At 47.6% G+C, this 23269-nt stretch overlaps 1 protein-coding gene across 6 annotated transcripts in view; it reads left to right on the forward strand.

Moving 5' to 3' along the window:
- Positions 1–23269, forward strand: part of ASCC1 (activating signal cointegrator 1 complex subunit 1) — a 40189-nt gene that overhangs the window by 1238 nt on the left and 15682 nt on the right. For all 6 annotated transcript variants that reach the window (XR_012674238.1, XM_075154141.1, XM_075154140.1 and 3 more), the window contains exons 2-9: positions 519–643; positions 1915–2014; positions 2946–3043; positions 4493–4671; positions 11993–12129; positions 14359–14478; positions 18237–18361; positions 20236–20315. Coding sequence is in view for 5 of the 6 variants with exons in the window: in XM_075154141.1 (XP_075010242.1) it covers positions 532–643; positions 1915–2014; positions 2946–3043; positions 4493–4671; positions 11993–12129; positions 14359–14478; positions 18237–18361; positions 20236–20315 (951 nt within the window). In the remaining variant the exon portion in view is untranslated. The remainder of the gene's footprint in view (positions 1–518; positions 644–1914; positions 2015–2945; positions 3044–4492; positions 4672–11992; positions 12130–14358; positions 14479–18236; positions 18362–20235; positions 20316–23269) is intronic.

Raw genomic sequence — 23269 nt, forward strand, 5'->3', positions numbered from 1 at the left:
AGGGGATTCCTCGCAAGAGGCGGGGGTCTCTTTGGTCTGCAGCTATGGAAAATAACGAGGTGAAACTGTTCAGAATCCTCAACAGTGTGCTAAGATGGCACATTGACTGAGGCCGCATGAGTTTTAGCTAAAACCTGTGAGCTTCAGGGAGAGCGGTGATCGGTTGCTGACCTCCTTGCAGGGGCAACAAACCTGATGCTTCGTTACCTATCTTACATTGCTTAAATTTCCCATTTTCACTTGATTGTGCTTTACGAGCTGACAAAGACTATTCTTGTAAGGTCTCATAAACTTAATCTTTGAAAGAGTAACATAAGGATTGAGAAGGTATTGCTTTTCTGAAATTTCTCACCTATACTTATAGGAGGAGTTACTGCTCTTGTGGAGGTACAGACCTCACTCTACTGCCGAGCCCCTCAGAGCTCCCCCCATCCCTCTTACAAATTATCCACGAGGAAACATCGAAATTTACCTTTCCGTGGCATAAGTTAGCAAAGCTGTCCTTGTTTTTGCATTAGGAGGAGGAGCAGGATGGACGTTCTGCGGCCCACCCTGATAAAGATCGGGGGCCGGATATACAGGAAGAATCTTATTCAAGAGCAGGCCTACCAGCACGAGGAGGAGGAGGAGGATTTCTGTGCAGGTAAAGAGTGCTGCGCGAGGGGTGACCGTGGTGCTGTCAGGACGTGCTACAGGTGAAAGCGTCGACACCGGGGACCTGGGGAACTCTTGGTGTTCTCTCTCATGCCTTTATGTGCTCAAGGACCTGCCCGTGTGGTGGAGTGAGGTGTTCAAGAGGGAGAAAAATGCTTTGCTTTGGTCCCTGATGATCCTGCTGACCAAAGAGTGGATGTAATCCCGGTTACCTAACGTGTAGGGTTTAGGTGACTGTGCTGCTGACTGTCGGTTTGCTTGCCGGCCGTGAAAGATCTCCAGTAAAAGGGGAGAACACATTAGCTCTGTTTTCTGGTTTTTTTTTAGTAGATCTGTTTTCCCCAGGTCCCTGAAGTGCCTTTCTTTTCAGTAGTGTGATTATTTGCAGATATGGCAGGAGTGGAAGCTGCTTGCTAAAGATCCTCTGTCCTTGCAATGTTTGCCCCTTGAAGAACTGGCCTCTTATAATGTGGCTTTCGGAAGGTGTTACCTATTTTGGGGGCAAAATTCTTCCTGTTCTGATGTATTTTACTTCATCTTTCTGCCTGTATGTTTGTTGTCATTCTGCATGAGTCGTGGGCACAGAAAAGCTCAGCTTTTATTTCTCAAATGGAAAGGGTTGTGGCAGTTGTGTCCTGTTTCTCCCCCCCACCCTGCCTTTCAGTGGATTGAATAAAGCTTTAGTAAGCTGCTTGCCACCCAAATTCATCCCTGTATGTGTTGGAGAGGAGATAGAAACCATGGCCTCTTTCTGGAAATCACGTTTGGTCCTAACAGGCATGACGGAATGGCCCACGGATGAAAGGATGCATCTATTCCTCCATGCTGAGGGTGTGAGAATTTCTCTCTTTTCCAAAACACTCTGCCTGAACCCTTGAACCAAAACTGGCCTCACCTTTTATTTGTATTCTGCGACCTTAAATTCCTGCTCGGGTCTCTGAATGGGCTGGTGGCTTCCACCCTGCCAGGAGAAGAGACCATTCCCATTGGGTCGTTACGCAACTTCCACTGAGAGAAAACCTGGGCTGTAACTACTGCTCTCCTACGCCTCCCAGCCCGGTGGAATTGAGAAGCAGTCATTATGTTTTCCGGAGCTGGTAGTAAGGTAAAATAAAAAGCAGTTAGCTGCAACGGAGAGGAGTCCGTTTCTTCCTTTATTTAACCTTGGGAGAAGGCAGCTGTGAGACTATTGTCCTACATAAAGCACTGTCAAACTTTACAGAGGTTGTACAAGGTCTGGTTTTTTTTCCTTTCTGGTAGGCCCCGGTGACTGCACAGATGAACCCTGTGATGCCTTTGTGGTGGAAGAGACCGAGAAAGGCTTCCAGTGCAGAGTGGAGGTTCCCAGCCCCTTATACAAGTGAGCCTATGTGTTTCTGGTTTATTTGAGTTGCTGCTGGGAAGCGGTTGAGCGCAGAATATTTTTTTTTTTTGAGGTTGGGGTAAGCGCCAGATCTCCGAAACGTTTTCCCTTTTGTGGATGTGGATTTTAGCATTTGGGAAGGGAAGATTGGCAATGGCTTTCTAGTGCCGATGGGCCACGCTTGACTCCTAGCCTTCCCTGTGACAGAGACAGCAGGTGGTGCTTTCTTGCTGGCAGGAGGGTGTTTGAGCATCTCTTCCCTTGAACATAAAAGCGTCAGGGAGGGTGGGAGAAGGGGAGGAAGAACTGGGGCGAGCAGCCTGGCAGGGGGAGCTTGTGAAAGCTTTGAGAGAAAGCACACACGGCTGGAATTGACTGTTGACTCCAATCTGATGTTTACTGGGAAGCCTGTAGTGTTCAAAGCTTTATCTAGTTATTTTTGACAGTTTTGTTGGCTGAATAGTTTTACTGAGATGTAGGGAAGGAAAGGTGTTCTGTTGTGTGTTTGGATGCTGGCAGATGACTACCTTGAGCAAAGCAAAAAGCAGAAAAAAGGCCCTTAGTTCTTTGTCAGCTGGGGTAATGGGAAAAAGGGATAACCCAGCTGACAAGCAAGCTGCGGCAGGATGTGCTGGGCAGAGCTGTTATGGACCGATTGACTTATTTTAGCTTAAGCCAGTTGTGAGCCATGGTTCAACATCATCCCGTGCTCCTAGGCTGGTCACGCGCGGAGTCCCGGGAGAAGCCTCTGTGCCTGGACCGGGTCCGGCGCGTGAGGCTGAGCGTGTGCATCCCTCTAGCACGGAGATACCGAATTGGGGGGGACCCAGCTGCCTGTGGCATGGTTAACCTGCTGGCTGGACACACTTGATGGAGGATGGCCCAGCGACGCTGTGTGAGTGACTCTCTTGCGCTTTTACGCCTCCAGGTACATCATTGGGAAGAAAGGGGAAACCAAGAAGAGACTAGAAACAGAGACTCGAACCTCCATCAGCATTCCCAAGCCTGGAGTGGAAGGAGAAATTGGTGAGCTTTAACATGCACAAAATGGGTGTTCTTTCATCGGCGCTTGCACAGATGCAATTTGGGCGGGGAGGGGGCATAGGCAGTGTTTTTCCTTGAATTCCTGCTTCTGACATGGCACTGACTCAATTTATGGCCCTTGGAAAATCACTTCACTTTTCTCCTGAGTTTATTTTCCCTGTCTATAGATCCGTATAAAGCAGTGTAAGTTTTTTTCTGGGGAAAAAAAATATCTATTTTAAGTCTCTGAATAGTCTCACTGAAGTCGCTTCTAGGCCTTAAATGACTGGCTTGAGGACTTTGGGCCTGAATGTGTTGGGGGTTTTATTGTTGTTTTGTTTTTAAATTAATATCATGTTCATTAATAACGAGCTGTAATATACATCCAGAAAAAATACCGTGTTGTATATTTATGCATGATATAAACTTCAACATCTGCTTTAATATGAGAAGTGTTTTGATGACGTTCCTGCCTTTCTGGTGTTGTCACTTGATCCTGGTAGTGCGAGCAGGCTTTCTTGTACCATATGTTCCTTCCAGTGACTTAAAAAGAAGGGAGGCATTGCTCATAAGGGCTGGCCCGTGCGGGTTTCTGCCTGAGTGGTTATCCAGAGGGCCCCTTACGCACGCTCCGGTGATAATTGGCACGGTGTACAGTTACGTTCGTGACAGAGCTGTGAGGAGTAAGCGACAGGGGGATCCAACTGTCGTGCTGCACAGGAACGTGGTAATACTTCTCAAGAAGTGGGTCTTGACTTCTTCCTGAGAACCGTGAAGGACTATTAGGAAAGTTGAGAGATGTTGAAAACATGCAATAATAGGAAAGCCAAGAAAATTTTGCTCCTTGCAGTTCTTTCCTTTCAAGCTCAAGTGTTCTCTGTTTGGTGCCTTGAAGTGCATGCACAAATGATATAGGCCATCGTGATCTTTGATAGATTTTCTTTTCTTTTTCACTTTGACTGCCTTTATGAAAACTTGAAATAATGCTCTAGAAATCTGAAGAGCCACTGAGGTGATAGACTCTTAGTTATTGTTTTTTTGGGCACTCAGAGCTGACTTTCTTGAGAGCAGAGAGATACTTTTGATGGCATCATCCTGTCTTTACAGAGGAAAGCACAGCCGTGTTAGGCATTTTAAGTCAAGCAGGGAGTCTGGCGAGATTTCTCTGTGCGTGGTTGGGGGTTTTAATTCCTATCGCTTCTTCAGTGAGCCCGGGGCTAACAGTAGAGAGGTGCTGTTGTGCAGGTTTTTCAAATTCCTTCCTGGCGTCTCCTGGATGAAACATTCTTACCTTCACAATATCCTCCAATACTGATATTTTAAAGTGCATGGATAAATATCGTGTAAAATCATGATCCATTCAAATACTCTTTATTTTGCACGGGCACGGGTGGCAGTAGTCCCACTATAGCTTCCTGGAAGCCAGACAGATATTGCTTTGTTTCCTTGTAGTGATTACAGGGCAGCATCGCAGCGGTGTCATCTCTGCCCGAACGCGGATTGATGTTCTCCTGGACAGCTTCCGTAAGAAGCAGCCCTTCACACACTTCCTGTCCTTCGCTCTCAACCAGCCCGCCATCCAGGAGAAGTTCCTGCAGTTCAAGGAGGAAGTGTTGGAGAAATGCTCAAAGGTAAGGATTCACCTGAGAATTAAAATCAAGTGGAAGCCCTTCAGCAGCGTGCCATTTCATTTATTGAGATAGCTATTCAGTGTTTACCTTGAAGGCCTTGTTCTATTCGATTTCCTAGGAATGTATTTTTAACAGGTCTTTTACTTAAGTTGGCGGATCTGCTGTGAATTTGTTGAGTGCTGATGTGAAATCTTCTGGAAAGTGGAATGGCTTACTTAGTAAGTTGTTAGTAAAATATTTTGTTCTCCTTAGAGTTTTTCCTAGGTGGGAGGATATTTAAGATTCAAAAGAGGGTTGGGCATTTTTTGTTTTTAATAGGAAAGCCACTAAATAATGTAGTGGACCTTTCTACATTTCATATGATTTCTACATAACCATGAAACCAGGTAGGAATTCACAAGTTTGCTGCTGCTTCTCTATTTCACTTTTCTTTTGGCTACTGACAGTGAAGGAAGATGGGTGTCATTACTGGAGCTGAGCGAGAAACGACTTGGTAGCACATGCCATCCTGCAAATCTACTCGCGTCGCTTCTTCCCCACGAGACTCTGTGCTGACAGTCCCTTCTCCTTGCCTTCAGATCTTATGCTGAGAGCAGCAGGAAATAGGCGTAGGGAAATGAGGAACAGAATGAAGCGAAAGCTGTGTATTCCCTGGTTTATTTTAGCGTCCGTGTAGTTTGGCAGAAGTGGTATGTCAGTGCACAGGGTCAGACTGAGGAGAAGGCATGGTATTATTAAATTGCCATGTCCTCTGAGTGCTGGGAGGACGTCTCTAGGCAAGAGAGAAGAGTTCCTTTTTGTGGCCGCTGCAGGTTAGATTGCATACACGCAGCAGGGTTTTGCGGGCTGATATTATTACCTTTATGTCCGTCACTTCTGCTTGTGCCTTTCAAAGGGGAAAATATGATCTTGCAGATAGCACAGCTGAAGAAGTTTAGTTTCCTATGCCTTCGCGCTCTAGGTTTGAATTATCTGATATTTGGGGAGATAGGAGATCTTGCTCAAGTTTTTGTGGTCACTTGCATGTCAATTGTCTCATCTCTAAGAGCGGAACTGAGTTGGCTTTGCAGTCTTGTCTTTCCTGGCAGTTCTGGTTTGTCCCTCCTCTCCACCCAGCTGCCTATTTGAATGATATCTTAGGAGTTTTCTATCACTCAGGTTTCCACCTGCTGTTAAATACAACTGAAATTGGCCAACAGATCCAGGGATTAGCAACGAGTGCAATGCCATGAGCACCTTTTCCTCAGGCTAGGAAGATATCACTGTCTTGATCGTCTATCTCCATTAGCCAGCCGCAGCTATCTTTATTAAAGCTTACCTTTATTAAAGGAAAGTCCTGAAGACAGGGGAATGGAAACAGCCTGAGAAAGTGTTAGCTGGACAGAGAGTGTTGGACCTCAGGCTGGCGCCAGTGGTGGCCTGGCTCCTTTTGTTGGTTTTTAGTTCCAGTCCTTGTCGGGGGACACCGCAGAGTTACAGGGAGAGGAGCAGATCTTCGGGGGACTGGTAACTTCAGCATGGGGCTCTGGTAGTGGCTGTTCAAGCTGTTGGCCCTGGACTGGGATGGCTGCTTTCAGTCTGGTGTTTCTCTTGCCCTTTATCCCCTTCTAGCTGGGCTTATGGCTGTTACAGTCCTTTCACTTGATCTCCCTCAACTTGTCAGTCCTTTCAGACATGGCTGGCCCCCCTCTGCTTGAAGTCTTGGCATCCTGGACTCCGTTTATCCGATTCTCCTCCTCCCTCTAGCTGTCTGCCAGCAGGTCCTGTGGATCTCGGTTGTCCCTCCCTGTGGACAGCAAACCCAGATCTGCCTGCTGCGCAGGGCAGTAACCTCAGTGTCATCCCGTACGTCTTGCGGGGTTCTGGCTTCCAGGCTGCTCGGTGTCACGCGAATCCCTTCAGTGTCGCACCTCTGTATTGTGGCCTCTTTTATTCATCTTTGCAGCTAGTGCTGTGGTCCATGCTCTCATCCTGTGTTTTTATTCCTGCAACGCTCTGGCGTCACACAGGACTCGCTATTCTCCTTGTAGAGCACTCATTTTTCCAGCCTGCTGCTTTGGTCGCACCTCTGCAGCTCTCCATTGGCCCAGCCTCTGCTGGTGATCTTACTTGCTCTCCAGACCCCTCCTGATCTGTCTCTGTCACATTGTTTGTCTCTTGCTTGCTCGTAAGTATCAGTTTGCATCCCTGGGTAGGCAGGGAGGTCTGCCATCCACTTAGAAACATTTTCAGAAATTTGTCTTGGGGCTTTCCCCAGTGCTGTCAGTCACGTTCAGAAGGAGCTGACTGGGAACATCTGCAAACCTTTGCGTGCTCCTTGTCCTAGAAAGCTGCAGAAACCCAAGCTTGGTCAGAGGAGTGCTGAGACCACTGCTGGCCAGGCTGGTGATGTTAATTTTTCTTCCTCTTGCCTGACCTTCTGTCTCTCCCACAATGTTTTTGTTCTGTGTCTGGACAGCACCGAGTCCTGTAAGGCTCTGCTTCATGGTTAGGGATCCTGCAGCGTAGGCGTGCACGTGGGAACACATTTCAGCCTAACAGCTGCTTCTGGCTTTCAGTAACCTTGGACTTGAACTGTACTCAGAACCAGCACCCAGGCATGAATCCTCCTAATACCAGTAATAGCAATATCTCCGAGAAAGTGCGGCACTCAGGACATTTTGCTGCTGCCGAGTCATCAAGGTACTTTCGGGAATATCCCAGAACAGTGGCAGCTGAAGCTGCCCTACAGCAGGACACGTCTATATGGGTGCAGGCAGAAGGTCTGCGGCTGTAGTTCCTGCTCTCTACACTGCGTCGGCACAAGGTACCCCGGCCTGGGAGCTGCGGCGTCGTGTTAGTACTGCTCGGTCCCCTGTGCCTCTCAGGAGGGCCTGAAATGTTCCTGGTACTGCTTACATCAGCTCTAGACTTTCCATTTTCAGTTTGAAATGTGGAATTCTGTCAGTGGCAGGTATTTGGGGGGATTGCATATGTTAGCCTAGGAATATATGGTGCTTTATTTTTCTGCCCTTCCTTCTCCTGGTATGAGCAAAAGGGTTTCTAGATATATTGCTGCCTGTTAGTTCAAGGAGTATATTGCTGCCCCGTATGTCTCTCAATCACTCCGCCAGCCGGTAATGCCACTCTAATACCACTTTATCTCACAGCAGGGTCTGCTAGAAAGCGCATCAGTAATGAAAAACAGTAATTCAAAACGGTGCCTCACAGAGCAATAAGAGAGCTTATAGATTTGTCCAAAGCAACAGGATTTCTCAGGATACTTGGAGAAATCTGAATAGGTTTCAGTGACAGAAGCGGTGTGCTTCTCTTCCTGTTGCAATTTGCTGGAGTGAAACATTGCAGAATTAGGTAAACTCCAGTCTTTGAATGAAGCTCGGTAATAACAGTAAGGAAGGGAAAGGACCAGGTGTGCGTGTGTGAGGATTTCTTCTGGCCATTGAGCATTTGTGAGTGACTCTATTTCTCTCTGAAGCAGTTACCATGACAACCATTCATTTATATTTTATAGCATAGGGTTATGTCGATGGGTATATGCTTTCTAACTTTTTTTTTTCATCTTTAAGACCTTTTTTAAAATGAACCTTGTGTTGAGGTAGGGAATACTTCAGGTGTCATTCACGCTATAGTATGGTCAGGGCAGCCAGACAGTGAAGCAGGGCCGAGAGGAGGCTCTTTTCAGGCTAATTTGATATAAAAATGGGGAGGTGGCTCACCTGGACAGGCTCATTGCTGATGTGGTGCAGTGGGAGGTCTGGATGACGGGATGACCTTGGAATTCTCCTCGCACAGTCATGTAGGTGTCAGAGTGAGGAGGACTGAGATGTCCGTCTGAGTATGCAGGTGGAAAAGGGAAGAGACTTTGCAGTAATATTGCTGTGAAAAATCACAGTTGGGTCTTTCAGAGCTGTGCAAACGCAGCATTTGCAGTCTTAACAGGCTGCAGACGTAGCACGGAAAAGAAATATGATTGCTGTAATATATGGCAACCTGTAAATATCAAACATTGCTAATGAGATATTATATCTCGGAGTGGGAGGGACAGAAAATGGGCGGGGTTTTTCAGCCTGCAGCTCTTCAGTCAGTTCTGAGGAAATGCTGTTTTTCTGGCTCGCTCCTTTGTTTGTGGATCAGGGTGGGAGAGGGCATATAGCTGGCATGCAGTGTCCTGCTATTAAGAAAAAAAATCAAAAACATGAAGCTGTCTGCAAATATTGGAAGCTCTTGAGACAGCAGAGAGGATGCAGCCAGGGAGGAAGAGCTAAGGAGTTTGATCCCTTGCCTTGTCATGTAGGAGGCCTGAAGCGCGTTGTGGTCTATGGTTTCCCTACTAGATTTGGGGCCTTAGATTTGGAGGAACAGTGTGCTTGGGCTTTGCAAAGAGAGGTGAAGACTCCAGATAAAACCCTTTCTGTGTTCCTTCTAAAGGAGGAGAGCAAAGGTCGAAGTCTAAGTAGCAGCAGGGAGGAAATAAATGAATTTTTAAGGCTGAGTGGAAATGAGTTGTTTTTTTGACCATGACAGGGCAGTGTCAGGGAGAGGCATAAGCTAAAATGCACAGTCATCACATAGGGATGGTGCGTAAAGGGGATATTCTTCCTGCCTCTCAGGTACACCTTAGAGAACCCAAGTTTGAACAGTAAATTTTTAGAGAGACAATGGAGTCTGTTTTATGTGTTTGTATCTGCCAACAAGTTCCTGCAAATACACTGCTTTCAGATTCCCCTGTAGAATATGGGGATTCCCCGCTGCGACACCTCGCCTCCCCTAATCCGGTGCTCTGCTTTCATTAGGGCTGGAAACCACCGCTTGCCACAAGCCACTGCGACTTGTGCTATGAGGAGTGCCCGCCTTCCACTGCACAGGGGAGAAAACGGGTGAAAGAGGAGCTTGTCACCGAGAGGCACTCAGAGAGCATGGCTTAGATCCTGGTGGATCCCTGTGCCCGTCTCCGATGCTGAACCTCAGCCCTGCTCTTACGGTTGTAGCTTACCTTGGGAGGGTTCCTTCGGTATTTGGAAGATGTCCATAAAGCCCCAGAATCGTTGACAGGATCACGTCTCTTGGGCTCATCCTCCCTGGATGAGAACGTGGTTTTTCCTTAACAGTAGTTATGAACAGGTATTTCTAGGCTCTGCATTGCTGTTGTCTGGCCCTGCTGGTCAGGTTGCAGAAGGCTCATACCAGTGGACAGGGTGGCTTCCCGTGAGGCGACACGGCGGTTGCTGATAGCATATCATAATCGGGGATTAGAATAAGTGGGTTCAAGCTTTTTTGCATCTCGGCAAGCAGCATCCAGCCATGAAGGGCTGCTAAGACGCCTGCAGAAACATTGCCTGTTCCAGGGAGAGCTACCTCTGACGTGGCATCTATTTTATGTGTGGGAGAAGTGGGATCTGCTGGCCTGTGAAAGAGCAGGGGTGTAAGAAAGGTTTTTAGGAGCTGTCTGAAATACTAGGGAATAAACTAGCAAGATTATCTAGGTCTTGGCCTGCTCACTGTGCACTGCTCTTCCCTGCTAATCTCCCCAGCAGCGGTAGCGTGGCTTGTGGAGGTGACGTGCCATCACTTTGTCAGCTCTCAGCCCACACTCAGGTGTTGGAAAGCTCAGGGGAAAATGCCGCATTTGGGGCAGGTTGATGTTTACAGTACAAATCGTGCTGGGGCAGAAAATGAGGGTAGAGCTTTTGCTTTCTGACCTGTGAACTACGTTCTCATTACTGTACATCATCTGTGTGCACTGTGGGACTGACATCGGCTGGTTGTCCGTGGCAAGGATAAACCGAACTTTCTCCCAGTTTTCTGTTACCCGAGCTATTGTTTTGTGATGGGCCAAATATCCTCTGGCTACAGATACCATTGGAGAAAAAAGGCTGACGGAGAGAAATCATGTCCTGTCATGCATGTTAACAGCAGTATGAATTAAAGGAAGCTGAAAGGCTTTTACTGCAGAGAGGGGAAGGTGGGGAGAAGTGGGATGGAGCCGTCCCTCTTTCCTCTGCTCCTGATGTGCCTGAGGTAGTTAGTCTGTGCTTGTTTCAGGCTGCTGCACGGTGCTGAGGTTTGCAGCCTGCTTTGCCACTACTAGCATGGTACAATTTGGGGTTTCAGTCAGCAATAAAGTAATTAGCAGCAGAGGAAGGTAGGTACATGCTCTCTCTTTTCTGGGGACCACCACGCTTTGCCAGCTTGCGGCTGCTGGAGCAAGCCCCTGACCTCTGTGTGGCAGGCTGGCTCGTCTCTAGTCCGGCCCATCAGCACGGCTGTAAAGAGTATGGATAGTGTCATTAGACATGAAAAATGCTGAGTGAGATGTGGGGCATTAAACTCTGACGGGCTGAGATACTGCAGTGTTTAAACATCTGAAAGATTTTATTTCAAACTCTGAAGCACAGCTAGAAACTTCAAAGCTGTCATTCTCAGTCGGTGGACTTTTTTCAGACAGAGAAAGGCTTCAGTGGCCTGGCAAGTGGTGTTGGCTTCTGCTGGAGTTAAAAGTGGAGGTTATTTAATGTGCTGATGGGAAATGGCCACTAAGTGGAAATAATTGTTTTAATATGGGTGTGTTAACCATCCTCGAGGTATTTTTATAAATATCCTAGAACAAAAGAGCATGTTTTTTAAAGCTGAATGTAACCACTGCTCCACCTGGGAACAGTTCTTCCCCAGCAACGACACGTAACTCTTCTTATAAAGGGAATTTAAACTTAATTCATCTTGGCAAACTATAGGGCACATGGGAACACGAAAAATGTAATTATCGGAGCTGGTATTAGCTGTGCTTGTGTTGTGAGGTGCAACCTGTGTTTAGACAGGATTTAGAGACCATTTAGAGTCGTCACTACAGCTGGTTCCAGCTTTTTCGCACAAAAAAATGGACTTAACTCAAGTTTTAAATCTGTGCTGACTTGTGTTGAGTTTGTTGCTGGTGGCAGCTGCCGCTTTGACAGCTGTGGAAGTCTCCTCTTGAAACCCCGTACGAGTGAGTGCTGCTGTTCCTGGGTTCTGAGTTAGAGCCTGTCGTAACGGGCTTCCAGGCTGCCGTTCAGCAGCTCCGATGAAAAGGCAGGCAGGGAGCGTGTGTGCGATGGGGGGCTACGCCTCGCCTGCCAGGCTGAGCTCGCTTGCTCGCAAAGCCTGTGAAATTCTGTTACTCGTTTCAACTTCGAGTCACTACCAACCCGACCAGTGATGCAGAGATAAAAGATTTGATGGCAGTGGCTTGGTACCTGTTCTCTCTAGCATTTTTCCCTCTGATGGAGGGGTGTGTGTGTGTGGATGAGATAAGACACCTGTATATGATTGATTGACTGATTTGTAGGATCACGGGGTCAGCAGCAGCCTGTTCCAGAACCCTGCAAAGCTTCACCTGACTCTTGGGACGCTGGTACTTCTGAATGAGCAAGAGATCCAGAAAGCATGTGACCTCCTACAGCGATGCAAAGAGGACTTTGTGGAGTAAGTGATAAAAAAGGGATGTCATCACCAAGGGCATGAGTGGGGGAAAAGCAGCAAGCTGTCTTTGACAAGGGACAGCGAAGAGAAAAGCAGCTCAATAGTCTATCTCAACTCCAGAAATTTAGAAAAAGGCTGAAATATTTCAAATGGGAGCAGCAGAAATCACCAAGCAGTCGCAAAAAGTCTAACAGCATCTCGCAGCTCAGCTCAAACCCTCAGCATTCCCTGAAAACCTGCTCTACTCATTTCTTTTTCTCACATGCGTCCCCCTTATTTTTGTGTGAGCAATTTTTGCTGTTGTCCCCTGCCTGCTGCAGAGGGAGGGACGGGCTCCATTACCTTCGCGCATTGCCTGCAGTGGGCTCTGGCACGCTGCTTCCCTCCTGCCTCAGAGCAGATGCTGAGGTGTCCTTGACATGCATTTCTTGATGCGGGGAGCTGTGTGCAGGGAAACCAGCATGAGCCGTGTGAGTAATCAGTCTGAAACGTTCAGTGCTGCTCCAGGAGCGGGGCTTTTTTGCTGCCTGTTAATACCGAGCTGCAGATGTTAGGGCTTTAACTGTAAATGTGGTTGAATGACACTGTAATTAGCTTATCTCTGGTCAGCTTAGAAATTGGAGATGGCCTGAGGGATTGGGTTATTTATTTATTTATTTCTGCGAAGCCTTTGCACATAGAGCACGGATCCTTGATTTTCATTCATTTATTTATTTATTTATTGCCTCGGTGCCTGAAGAATTAGCTACGCTGTGCCAGCTAATGTCTGTGGGAATTAATGCCTGGCCAAAATTCATACCTCAGCTGTTAAAATGACGGCTCCAGTTGTTCAGCTGTTGAACAGAAATGCAAGTGTGTTTCCAGGGGAAGGCTCTGCCTGTATTTGGAAAGTGCCAGCTTCCTCATAAGTGGCTTGAACTGAGGCAGACAAAATTTCTACCCTCCATTTCCTTTAGTGGAGGGGGAATCAACACTTGAGTATAACCTTTTGGTTATTTCCCCTGCCGCACCCAAATAAATATACTTTGAAAATTAATTTAGGCTCCCTTCCACCCATGTAAACCTTCATTAGCGATCATTTACTTTTCTAAATGCAGGCAGTGCCGTGTGAAGGTAGATGTGCCCTTTTTGACCCTTTTTAGAATATATGGCCTCAAATGCTCTTGGTCTCACGTGCATGACAGTGTACTTGTCCTGTTTTCCTCCCAGTAAACGTAGTGTAAGGGGAAATCATGCTCTCTTTATTCCACCTGGGAAGCTTTGCCGAGAACCTCAAAAGCAGTCTCTAGGGCAGGCTGAACAGAAGCGAGCAAGGTTAAGCAAAGTCGCGCTCACATTGTTAACTCGTGTTTATTACTTCTGCCTGCCCAGACACTCCCTGTACTTTCCACGAGACCTCAACGGCACTTACTCAGAGGGAGCTTTCGCTGCGGCACCCTGCCTCCCTGTGATGTTCTGGTGGTAAAGGCAAGGAGGCGGCGTGTTTGGAAGCAGATACACTTCACAGTGTGTTTGCAGGTGTGGGAGTGCATATTATATCCTGCACGCATTTTCGGTTTCGCCTTCCTGCAAGAGTAGCTGGAGCTGATTTTAAAACAGCTCTATTTACTTCCAGCATTTGTAAGTGGATGTTGAAATGTACATAAAACTGCATTCTGTATCGAGAACTTTTCCCAGCGAAAATCAACAAGCTGGAGACTTTGTGTCACGATCGCTCTCTTCACAGGGAAGGCAGGAGAGCTTCTCTGGAATGAGAACTTGTACCATTTTATTGCTGATGGGTTTTCTGAAATGTAAATGGAGATCTCTGCGTTGAGATGACCTGTGAACACAGACAAGTTGACTTAGTGTGTGTCTAAAACACTGAATGTATGAGTTTAAATGTTTTTAAGTATTTCTTGAGATGATGAGACAATAGCAGCTGTAGCCTTTTGAGCTTTAGAAATGAGGGAGCCTTTTTCTGCAAAGGGGAGTTTTTTCAGCGCAAACAACCTGAAAGATATGGGAAAGAAAAGAACAACTCAGTGGAGTTCACTGCCCCATATGGTCTGTATAGCATTTAAGTCCCGCTTAACCTCAAAGTTGTGTTTAACTATAGCAAAAAATGTATTTTCTGTCATTCCCTTAGTAAAACCAAATATTTGGTGTGTGCATGAGGAGTACTATGCGTTGTATTTCAAAAGCAGGTGTGATGTTTTGCTTTTTAACAATAAGAGATTTCTTACATTTTAGCCAAATTGCTGGAGGCAAGCCCCTGACCGTGGAGGTGGCAGGAGTGGAGTACATGAACGATGACCCTGCCATGACAGACGTCCTTTATGCCAAAGTCCACATGAAGGATGGCTCGGACAGGTGAGTTCCCCATGCTCCTTTCTTTCATCCCTCCTCGCCACAGCAGCAGTAGCGGTGTGGCAGAGAAACCCTCTGCCGTCTGAAGCTGGTGGGTACTGCTAGCAGTCCTTGGGCCGGCAGTCAGGAAGATGAAATCATTCTTGCTTCCTAAACCGGTTGAGGCAGTGATGTGTTTGCTCTTTAAATCAGTCACTGGTGTTGCACCTGAAAGATGTCATTTGTTTCTGTAGCAGTCTGTCAGATTGAATAATGGTGTCGTGGCTCGCGCAGTGATAAGATGGCCAAGGAGATACTCCTGAGACGACTTAGAAGGCAGGACAACTTGGCCTCTGCTGTCTAGTTCCCAACCTGCAATCCAGATTAATCGGGACAGCCTGGCATATTCTGCAGCACTTAATTATTCTTAAACCCCAGTTACACCAGAAGGTCCTCAGAAAAGCACAACTTGGTAACAGAGTTGGTTTTTGTGTCTGTAAGCAGCCTGGAACAGGCGCTGGGTGTGAAATGTCTGTCTTCTGAGCTGCTGGTGTGAAGTCTCGAAGCCTGGTTGGTGTCAGTGCTTGTGTTTGTGCTGTTCGCCAGTGTGGCTGATGGCTTTAGCTATACAAACAGTGCTACCTGGGATGTGGCGGTGACTGGACAACCTTCCTCCATCTCGTTTTTGACAAATACGTCACCAGCGGCAGCACCGTCTTTTCTCTTAGTGCTTTCTGGAAGACTGGGGAAACATAAGAGCTGTTGTACTCCGTGCTGCAGGTTGTGAGATGGGTGCGGAAGGGGATAGGAGAGTAGCCAAAAGAGCTTTAGCCTTCTCTCCTTGAGCCTTATCCTTCTCTTTTTCTGGCAGTGCTGCCCTTTTGTATCTGTTCCCGTTGCTAGAGGATAGCAGGAGCTAGCAGGGGAGCACGGAGCAGTGCAGCTGGAGGAGGGAGGCTCTGAGCAGGGACTGGCTCAGGGAAGAAAGAACATGTTCTGGCATCTCCTTTCCCTTAGGGCTGAGGAGACAAGGGGGGCCCCCTGCTTAAAACCGCACTTTGGAGGCTGTGTTGAAGTAAGAGATCGGAAGTGGGATAAGGAAATGGGTGGGAAAATGAAAATGTAAGAAGTGCTGGGAGGCAGTAGGAATTGAAATCTTTTCCTCTTCTCGGCTCTTCCACTTTGAAGTCTGTCCTACCCTGAAAGAGGTGAGATGTACGGGCCTCTTTTCTCCTGAGTCACCGAGCTCTGGATCATCTCTGAGGTGCAGTGCTTGCGAGTCTGCTTGCATCTGAAAATAAGTCTGTGACCTGAGGAGCTGGTAGAGAAATCCTGTAGAGCTTAAGTAGGGCCTAAAGTGAGGCAGCGATGTCTGCCTGCGTCTGGAGACAGCTTGAATTGTTGGTGCTAGCACTGTGGTCTGCTTCAGATGCCAGCCGTATCCGTTCTGCTGAGAACCCACTTAGCCATAATGCTAGCAGAAAATGCTGATGTGCGTTAGGGGTGGCAGAGCTGATTCTGGCAGGGGAGAGAAATGAGGTCTTCAAATCCACCCTGCCCTGAAACTGAAAATGACCCCCCGAGAAAGGGCCGATATCTCCTCTGTCCTTCACAGAGCTCTCTTAGCTGAGGTTTTGACCAAACCCAGATCTTGTGCTTTGCATGGCACCTGGAGGCTGCCAGACTTCGCTTCTGCAACACCTTTTTTGCTTTTTGCATGGCAGCGTGCTCAGAGAAGGCCAAGCGATTTTAAGCTTTTATCCTTGGCCCAGGCTGGTCCTGCCCTCACCTGCAAATTAATTCAGCTGGCACTTCGCCCCTAATATAGTTCCTTAACTGTTAGCAAGCACCCAGAAAACATTTAGCTTTGCAGAGGGGAAAGAAGATATTTTTGTGTTGATGGAGAGCAGTGAAAGCTTCTTTTGCTTCCTTTGAGATTTCAGCGGTCACGGTGTTGGACAAATGGTGATTATAAAGAGGGGACAAATGGTGATCCCTCCAGAAGACTCTGCTTTGTTTTCTGGTCTGCTAGACAGATCATTGCTGAGCAGCTCCATGCACCTCTTGCCTGCTAAAGCCTGCTGTGCTTTGCTCAGGGAAATGGGGAAAGCGGGTAGAAAGCAGAGTTTCTCAGCTGCAAGGCCAATACTAGAGGAGAGCGGCAGCCACGTGGTTTGCTGTGCTGGATCAGACTGCTGCGGCCCGCGTTTAAGAGAGGTGTGTGCCTTCCTGTCTCATGCAAGACATCTTGCTAGCTCTGTGTAGTTCCTGGCATGGCTGAGGGGTGGAGTTCCTTCCTGATCTTTGGATGATCTTGATCAGCTTAAGCTATAAAGCAGGAGATTTGATTTACCCTGACGTAGCTTGCATAACTGTAGACAGAATTAGGGGTTGGCAAGCCCTTCTGCACATGTAATGGCTCAGACTGAGAGAGGGATCATGGTCTGATGCTTCCCACATGGCAAATAATTTCCATTATAATTCATTCTAATTTGTTTTATTTCCTTGATTAACTTTATAATGTAATAAAGCACCATTTTCACTTGAGCTATTCTCTGTTAATTTGTTTTAGTATTGTCTGTAATGATATTCATTTAATCTTTGTCATTGCTAATTTTAAAAATCACTGATGTAAAGCCAGAAAGTGGTAGAAAACCATGACAATTGGTAGTTTGAGAGTCTTGAAATCGTCACATGGGGGCTGGCAGCCCATGAGGGGCAGTACAAAACCGTCGGTGGGGTAGGAGCTGGCATCCGGAGCGTGGCAGCCCTGGGCTCTGGGGGCCAGCCTCAGAGAGGCCACGCTCTGCCTCTCCCGCTGCAGCTGAGACGCCAAAGTGGTGGGACCTGGTGGAGCAGAGAGCTGCCTAATCCCTTGGACGTGGTGAGAGAAGCCCAAATTCTTCTGCACAGAGTAATACTCTCTCGCTGTGTTTTCGGGGATGGGAAACTCTTGTTCTAGCACATCCTTGCTGCTTTTGGTAAGGCTCAGGTACTGCAGAAATCTGGGGGGGGACAGCAGCAGCCTGGAAGTTCCTTTAGCTCTTTAGACATAGGATATGTGAGCGCATTGCTCTGATCACTTGCTTGCTCCTGCTGCCTATCCTAGGACAGGTCTGCCCGCAGATCCCGGCAGCCACGGCCACTTTCATCCCCGACCGAGGCCAAACAAGAAGGTGGCAATAAGTCCTTTGATTCTGTTTGCTCAGTAGCTCCAAAGCTGGAGCATTCACCAGGATGTGCTGTCTGCGTTTGTGCCCTTTGTCAGCACCTTCTGGGCTCTCCCAGAAATTAAGCCCAGTGACTGGGTTGCTTATTTGGGACAGAGAAGGTCCAAGATCTGGCCTGGTGCACTGTACAGGTCGTGGTCCCTGAGCAGAGCAGGTCCTCCAGGAATCAAGGTGCCTAAGCCCCCCCTGGGGGTCTGCAGATTTTAGCATTTGTGATTCCTGGCAGTAGAGAGCTGCATTCTTCAAGTCCCAATAACATCTGCCACTGCGAACAAGCTCTCTGCTATGCTAAATCTGCCCTTCTTCGTGGAATGTTTGCAGCAGAAGTGATCGCCGAGGGAGCTTTGCGAAACAGCCAGAACTTCTTGCATTAGAGCTGAATCCTGATGGCTCTGTTCACTTTCCATCAGAGACTAGCTCCCTTGCCCCGTGTGCGTGCAGAGACTTCATTTCACACATGCTGCCCTCCCTGGCTGAAAAGCAAAAAGCTGACGATGTGGGGGTTTCTTCTTGGTTTACACTGCTCTGTACTTTCTGGTTTTGCCTTCCCAGGTTGCAGGTGATGGCTGATCAACTGGTGGAAAGGTTTGTGGCCTCTGGCCTGATGCTTAAAGAATGGGATAGAGTGAAACTGCATGCTACAGTCATGAACACTCTCTTCAGGAAAGATCCAAGTGGTGCGTATCCCTCATCCTCACTGATAAATGCATTTAAAGTAGTACCTCTGAATTGGGGAATGCTTTTGTTGGCTTTTATGTTTCTTTTTTAAAATTTTGTGATTTTTCTTGATCTCAAAAGTACCTACAAGGTTTTGGGGGGATGTCACTAAATAAAACCCAGAAGGAAATGAAAAAGCAATCGGCAGAGCTGGAGAAGGCAGGCATGCTTTGAGCACTTTCTGGATCTTTTCTAAGATTCTTTGTCATAGCTTCAGAAACACTATCGCCCAGTAGCACTCATAAGATCTGGGCCAGAGAGGAATGCATTCAAGTACCTTGGGCTCTCTGTGCCCCAACATTGAACTGAAATTCAGTAACAACTCGATGTGCTGTGCTGACCTTTAAACAAGATGAAAATGTGATCCTCTTTGGTCAAGTTAAAGATTGCCCGTTGGTTTAGGAACGTGGTTCCAGTGTCATTCTCATTAAATCAGATTCAGACGGCTACGAGGCTGAATATGAGCTGTTATTGAGTGTATAGTGTCTGCTGTCTCTGCCAAAAGATTGTCTGCTCTAGCAGTCTGCAGCATCGTTCTTATCGCATTACTTTATAAAGCAGCCTCAGATGCGTTGCATTTAGGGAGGGGCAGTTTATTACAGCCTTGTTCTCCATGTGCAAACATGCATATGCTCTGGCACTGGTGTGTAGTTTGCAAGCCTTAACAGCATTACACTAAAGCTTTTTGTAGCTTTCTCTGGCATAGTGGCCTCTGTGCAATGCCGACAGGTTACGTCGAGTATTCTCCAGTTACTCTGTGAGTCTCTGTACGGACAGTGATAACAGCAGATGGTTTGTGTTACAGTTTTCTGTGCACCCAGCAGCAGACTTTGGGGATGGCTGCTACTAAAGTCAGATAAGCATACTCAGGCGGTAGAAGCCCTGAAAAGATGGGGCGTAGCTCTCTCAAATTGAGCCCTGAAAATTGGTGAAAATGTAAGCCCAAAGTGCTGATGTGGCTCTCTGTTAGGGGAGGCACACGGGCAGCTGCGTCTGGCATTATGAGTCTATATTCTGAACAACCCCATGAGGCACGTGAGGCGTTCAGGCACAATGAGCGCATTACACGCATAGCCATAGAAGTCGCTTTATATTCAATACAGGATTTGAATAGCGTGCTAGGTGTGAGTGGGACTTCATAGTTAATGCTGGAGACGAAAAAGAAATATTGAATATATTCACTGAGTGAGGCAGAGGTCCTGTGGAAAGAACAGATCACGTACTTAGGGATTATATAAAAATCCAGGCATGTTCTGGGGAAATGGATATGAGACGTAGGCATTTGGCAGTTGCTATAGGCCTAGGTTGCTATTCTTAATGTCTGTGTGTGTGGCTGCATGCCCACCCCGCAGAAGCATACACACCACATGTATGTGCTTCCCGGAGCAGGCAGCAGAGGTTTGTATAGGTGCTGTCCGGATCGTGCCTGGCATTGTGTTCGCATGCTCAGTCTGGTATTTGGTGCTGTTCCAGGCGATGCAAGCGCTCGCAGTGCTGACTCTAACCCTGGCAGGATGTGGGATTCAAATCAGCCAGGGAGAAGCAGGTGTGTTGCACTGAGCCATCAGCCCTACAGAATCGCCCTAGCAGTAGCTATGATTTAGGGTCTTTCCTCCAGGTAACGTAGGTGATCCCGGTAAAGGCACCAATTCCTCTGTATTCAGCCTTGTTCTGTTTAAAACCAAAGTGGAAGTGTTTTTGCACTAAGAACTGGGCAAAGATGGTATGTTAGCTGGCAGCTGACTTTGGGGAGGGAGGGAGTGGGGGGTGAAGTACAGCACAGACAGTTCTCCCATCTGAAGCTCATTCTGGTGGGTGGCTTTTCTCTTTACAGCTGAAGAGCGAAACAATACAATGACTGGTAAATCATCTTCCAAGGAACGGGAGTCGTTTAATGGCCGAAATATCCTCAAGGTCAGTATGAAACAGTTAGGGAAATCGAGCCAGCTGTGGATATTGTATAGCCAAAAGAGGTTGAAACACCTCTTCAAGACTGCTTTTGTCTTAGGCTTATGGGATCTCCTGGGGGGGGAAATCTGTTTAGAAAATAAACAATCCAGATCACTCGTAATTGGGAGCATTACAGTATTTAACAGAAGCGTTCTTAAAGCTGGTGAGGCTCAGATCAGGAGTATGTAGCACGAATGCTAAGTGGGTGTTCGTGTTGTCGTTTACTTCGCTCGTGTTTTACTCTGGAGACTCAGGCTCGTGTCGATTCTCAGCCCACCAGAAAGGAGTACTTTGTTACTCTTGTTCTACTCACTCATAGATATTTATGAAACTAAAACTGACTGCCATTTCACTTACTCTTTTCTTCTTTTTTTTAATCCTTGCTGTGATTTGCATGGTTTTGCTCCAGAAAAATAGCAGATAGCGGTAGTGAGTCCCACCAGCCAAGATCTGAGGGCTTTGGCAGTGATCAGAGGGTAGGAGGCAAGATCCCCCAGACTGTGGAGGTGGGTAAGGCTCGAAGGGGAGCATCCTGCAGCCTCCCAGGCTTTGCCCGCCAGGGTTGAGATGGCAGGCAGCCTCTGCTGCTCATCCGGACGGCAATGTCAGACTGGTGCTGTGGTGCTTGGCCCCTGCAAGTGTCCAGAGAGAAAAGACAAGCACAGAGAAGCAGAAATGGAAAACAACACTGGGTTGTAAGCAAATTTGCAATCCTCATTGTGTGAGGGGATTTGTTGCAGGCAGCTATGATAAGAGGGAGATGGGACAATGCCTGAATACATTTGGGAACTGATAGAAGATATTCTGGCAACAAAGAGTCATGAGGGAGGATGCAGGCAGGGTGGGAGTTGGACAGCCCAGGAGGACTTTAGGTCCCCAGAGGAGGGAAAGGGTGCGTTTTATTTGTGTTTACAGTTTTGCTGTATAATATATTAGGCACTGGATGCATGGGGATCTGAAGGCAGGGAGTGGAACTGATTGATCCCCTCTGCGCAGAGGACAAACAAAGGGACAAAATTAGGTTAAGCTCTCATTGTCCTCAAATGGTCTGTGCAAGCGCGGTGTTGTGACTCAGCATCGCCACATGTTGAGTGTTTGGTGTGAGACTGCAGTATTGCAAACTGAAGCAGGAAAGCCACAGGCTTGGTCCCTTTCTTAATGTAATCCGCGAGTTTTGGTTAGCTCCCAGCGTCTGAGAGCTGGGCTCCAGAAAGGGAAGGAGGTGTATGTCAGGAGCCCTGAGTGCCTGCAGGGACTCAGCTTGCAAGGCGTACGCCCGCATTTCACTTTGCCCTGTGCTCCTTTCTCTTGAATCTGTTAAACTTGTCCTCAGACTTTAGAGAGGTGGAAAATCAAACCGTCAGTCTTCCTTAATGCTCCTCATCCAAAAACATTTACGATTTGGAAGGCATTAACGATGCTCCCTCTACTGGTCACACCATTTCTGGACTGCACTGTGGGGTCTGAGGATCTGGGGGTCTGGTGGTGTGCGGCGCTTAGAAATGCAACTGCCCTACCTCAGATGGCTACTTTTTATTCTTGCTGCTCTCTGAAACATGAGCCGATGCGTTTTTAAAGCTCCTAATTGATTTTGTACTGTTGTAGCCAAAATTGCTGCTGGCTGTTTGGACTGTTGATAATTACTTCAAAGCATGTCTTACCGCAAGAAATGTCATCCTTCTCCCCCACCTCCACTACATTTCCTAACCTGCTCGCTTCGTATTTCCCTTTGGTCTCCCACGTGCCTGCAGCAGAACGCCCGTTGGCATTAATTAATTACATGAGTCATAAATAGCTCCAGGCTTCTTACCAGAGGAGCCCAGCCTCAGCCAGCCACTGATGCATTCTAGCATGACCTTGCAAGGATGCGCCAGTTCCCTCCCAGCCCCCTTTTATATACATTATTTATCTTCTGCTCAGGGAGGCTGCCCTCTCGCAAAGTGGCTTCATTAACTTTTGCAATAGGATCTAAACGACAGGCTGTTAATGAATATGGCTGCAGTTAGGCAGGCTGGCTTGCGGGCACCGTCCCCTTGTAGGTAGAGCGATGTGCCGTGCACGCGTTTCCAAGCGGTGGGACTCTGCGATAGCTGTGTTGAGTGGCAGTGTTCCCACTTGGAAAGCCAACAAAGCCCGGCTACTGGTAGGAGGGCATCAAGTCGGAAAACTTGGGTTTCGTCGCTCTCATTCCCGTCATGCAGCTATGACCGGCGCTGTCGGGCCAAAGGCTTTGCCTAGCGGAGGGCAGGACCTGAGCTATCAGAGCACAGAGCACGATGGGGACGCCTCGCTTCTGCTGTTCCCGTCTGAGGCTCCCCCGTGGTCAGAACTGGTGTGTGCGTGTGCAGATGCGCTGGCAGCACATGTTTGCTGATAGCATGCCTGCGTTACCCCAGGCTCCAGCTGGTATTTTGCTTTCAGCAGAACTAATCGGAATTTTATTTAATAATCCTTTGTTCTACCCATTCCGCAGAGTTAAACATACACTCCTATTTGTGCTAATAAATGGTTATGCAGGCCGGTACCTTCCCACACTGCTCAGAAAATAGATCCTGTAGGATGAGTTGCGTTTGGGAGTTTAAATTACTTCTGTCTTGAAGAATATCCATGAAAAAGGCTCCCTGGCCTAGCTGAAAGCTCAAGGGAGTGTGTGCCCCAACAGCTGGGTGATTTGTGTCTCCCACAAAAGTGGTAAACGCTTTAGCTTTGTGCTTGTCTAATCTAGTCCCAAGAAGCTGGGCATGCTTTATTAACCGCTTCATATGGAGCAATATGTGGCTAGTGGCTAGCTGATCGACTCCTTTGAACATCTGAGTCACGTACTGAACTCTTGCTCCGCTCGGGAACCAGGTGGATCGTCTCTTGGAGAGTGGAGGGAAGGGGCAGCAATTCACAGCTGAAAGACAGCCGCAGCTCCT

The sequence above is a fragment of the Calonectris borealis genome, chromosome 7 (assembly GCF_964195595.1).
Source record: "Calonectris borealis chromosome 7, bCalBor7.hap1.2, whole genome shotgun sequence".
Taxonomy (NCBI): domain Eukaryota; kingdom Metazoa; phylum Chordata; class Aves; order Procellariiformes; family Procellariidae; genus Calonectris; species Calonectris borealis.